Source organism: Teleopsis dalmanni, unplaced genomic scaffold (assembly GCF_002237135.1).
Source record: "Teleopsis dalmanni isolate 2A unplaced genomic scaffold, ASM223713v2 unscaffolded_contig_0541, whole genome shotgun sequence".
NCBI classification, from domain to species: domain Eukaryota; kingdom Metazoa; phylum Arthropoda; class Insecta; order Diptera; family Diopsidae; genus Teleopsis; species Teleopsis dalmanni.
The window spans coordinates 10105-13045 of record NW_024031923.1 but is presented as its reverse complement, the minus strand read 5'-3'; the positions used below and the strand labels follow the sequence as shown (position 1 = coordinate 13045).

At 33.0% G+C, this 2941-nt stretch overlaps 1 protein-coding gene across 1 annotated transcript; it reads right to left on the bottom strand.

The window, feature by feature from the left end:
* Window positions 1-1870: 1870 nt before the first annotated feature.
* Window positions 1871-2347, bottom strand: LOC119663534. Its single transcript, XM_038073145.1, has one exon. It carries the CDS (start codon window positions 2345-2347, stop codon window positions 1871-1873), a length of 477 nt encoding a protein of 158 aa, XP_037929073.1.
* Window positions 2348-2941: the final 594 nt, after the last annotated feature.

The window sequence follows — 2941 nt, the reverse complement described above, 5'->3', positions numbered from 1 at the left end:
TTAAAATATCGAAAAATATACAGCGCGCGAATTTTAAATGAGAATTTCCGAAAGCTTTTCGGTCACAATGTATGTATAAACTGTATAAAACTTGATAGAATAAACTGTTTGCTTTGTTCTCTATTAATTGGGATTTAATAAATTTAATTTGATGGGTCTGTAAAACTCAAAGTTAACTTTCTCTATTCAGCTAACAGATGGCAATGGGAGATGAACACATTTTTCCAATTATCCGCAAATGCTTTCGTTAATTGCTCAAAAGAATAAAATGAAGCTGCAGATATGACATTAAAATTTCATTTAAAATGTGATGCCCTCTTTTATTAACTTTCCTTTAAAGGCATTTCAGCAGACACAAAAATATTTATTTTAATTTAAATGTAACAATAAAACAATGAAAGGAAAATCAAGATTTTATGCCCTTTTACGACTTTAATTACAAAAGTAGTAATGCAACCGAAAAAGCAAAGTAATTCGTTTTTAATGAATTACTAAAAAAGAAGGAAAACACGCGTAATTAAGGCGAGTTTAATAAAAAAAAGGCAACATTAAAAAGGGTCTAATTAAAAGCGCGCAATCATAAAATATGTAAAGAAGGACACACACACACGCATACAAATCCTTGAAAAAGCGCGTGTTTATATACGAATAAGGCGATATACTTATATGAGGCGAATTTGCAGTATGCAAATTTATAGCACACCAACAAACACACGCATAAACAAAATCACCCAGCATAATGTTGTGTACATATGCAATTAAAAATTAAAAATATGCTACATAAAGCGCAAGTAATCAAAATGTTAAAACACTTTACAGCGCAATATGAGCGCTGTAAAGTGTGTTTGTGTGTGTGTGAGAAAATCGTAAATTTTTACTATTAAATTTAATTTTTTAATACTAATTAACGTTCAGTTGTTTACATGTGTGGGTGTGTGTGTTTAATAACTTGGGTGGACTTATCATGGCAGCTTCTCTTTTTTCATTCGATTTGTAAATTTTTCTCTTAAAAATGCGTTAAAAACGCAGTTGTTCAAGACCGGCATGTGGAAATATTGACTCTTACTCATTCGGTGAAGGTGAAAAAAGAAAATGGAAAGGAGGTAAATTTTATAACAATCCGGCAAGCATTGTTATAGCGCTTTATAATTTTTGTAAATGAATAGATAATTAAAAATTATTTGGAACTCTCACGCATTGTTAAAACTTTGGGTAAACCATTACAGCACCTAAATCATATGTACCTAAATAGGAGGGTCACTATTTATATTTTGAGCCTATAATGAAAAACTACTAACTTGTCGTTGAAAATTGCTTTATTGTTACTCGAGGTATTCTCCTTTATGGTTAATACACCTTTGCATGCTCATTTTTTCTAATCCTCTTCAGACACCGACAAAAAATGGTATTTAAATGCAACAACGATTTTTTCCACTGATAAAAATCATTGTCGATGCTCAATTTATTCTTGACGTTCGAGAACAAGAAGAAATCATTGAATGATTGGGTGTCAAATCAGGAATTTACGGCGGCTGACCCATCAATTCGATTTTTTTAAAGTTTAAATAATCGGTTGTTAGACGAAATGTTTGAGCACTCGCATTGTCTTGATGAAGATGGAGAATGATCCGACGGCGCTTGTTTTTTTTTCGTCACTGGAAATAATTGAAGACTTCCGGTAAACAAATAGTTGTATTTGTATACCATTTGGAATTGATCATTTTACGTTCCTGTAATGATTTACTCGTAGTTGCCACATTACCAGTTTTCACGAAAAAACAAGCCACCATTTGTTTCGAAGTGCTTCGAGCGTGAACAACTTTCGTGGGATTTGGTTCATCTTGAAACATCCATACAGTCGACTGCTGATTTATATATACTCATACATCCATGATTCGTCACCTGTTACAATCTTATAGAAGAGTTCATCTTTTGAAACACCGCCATTGTACTTCTTGAGCATTTGTGTGCACCAATCGATACGAAAATCTTTTTGAGATTTTGTCAAATGATGGGGAATCCAACAAAAATTAACCTTTCTCATGCAATAGCTTATATATGCTGGTGGAACTAATAAACTAATGCCTAGGGTTCCCTCAATCTCAAAGTAAGAGTATGTCGCATGACGATCTTGTATTACTCGTATCACTTTTTGCACAGCATGAACTGCGGGCACAATTAAAATCATTGTATCAGTGGCAGTGTTCCACAGTGGCAAAGGATGGGGTTTCATCGCCAAATGTGGAAGTAAGTTGATCGATGCACTCTTGCCTTGATATTGATAGTCCACGTCGAATAAATCATCGTAATAAATCATCGCACGAAAATTTTCTCGCGTTAATTCCATTTTCACAGTAAATCACTGTAAATAACACAAATAGTCGCGACGTTTTATTGACAAAAAGTCTAAGGTACGTTATGTTTAATAAACTTTCGTATGGAGGCTTCAAGTTAGGGAATTATTTTTTTTATTTTAAAAGAAACTAGGATTACATTGTAACATATTTGTTTATTTACTGGCTGATTCGGCGAACTTCGTGTCATTCACTCGTTTCTAATAATCGAGCAAGAGCAATGCGAACTCGAACTCTTTCTTGCCTCTGCTTACTCGTTTCTAATGTGTGAACTCGATCTCTTTCTTGTCTAGTTTTTCTCTGCTCACTTGTTTCTGAAACTCGTTCTTCTCTTCTCCTTTTTGCTTGATTTGTAGGTCGACCAATGGCACTTCGCTTTGATAGCGTAATTGTGGTGTTAAATATAACGTATTTCCCTCTGATTTTAATAAATTAAATTTTATAAATTATTCTATTTCACTTAATAAATTTACTCAAAACTAAACTAAAACACACACTGTACGAATGTAAGAACCAAGCTGACTTTTCACAATCTAACAATCTAGGATTATTAGATTGTTTTAAATGATATTGGAAATTATATTACA

Bases quoted from the DNA above. Each gene is read 5' to 3' on its own strand.
- LOC119663534 (XM_038073145.1), bottom strand. From the start codon at position 2,347: ATGGAATTAACGCGAGAAAATTTTCGTGCGATGATTTATTACGATGAT.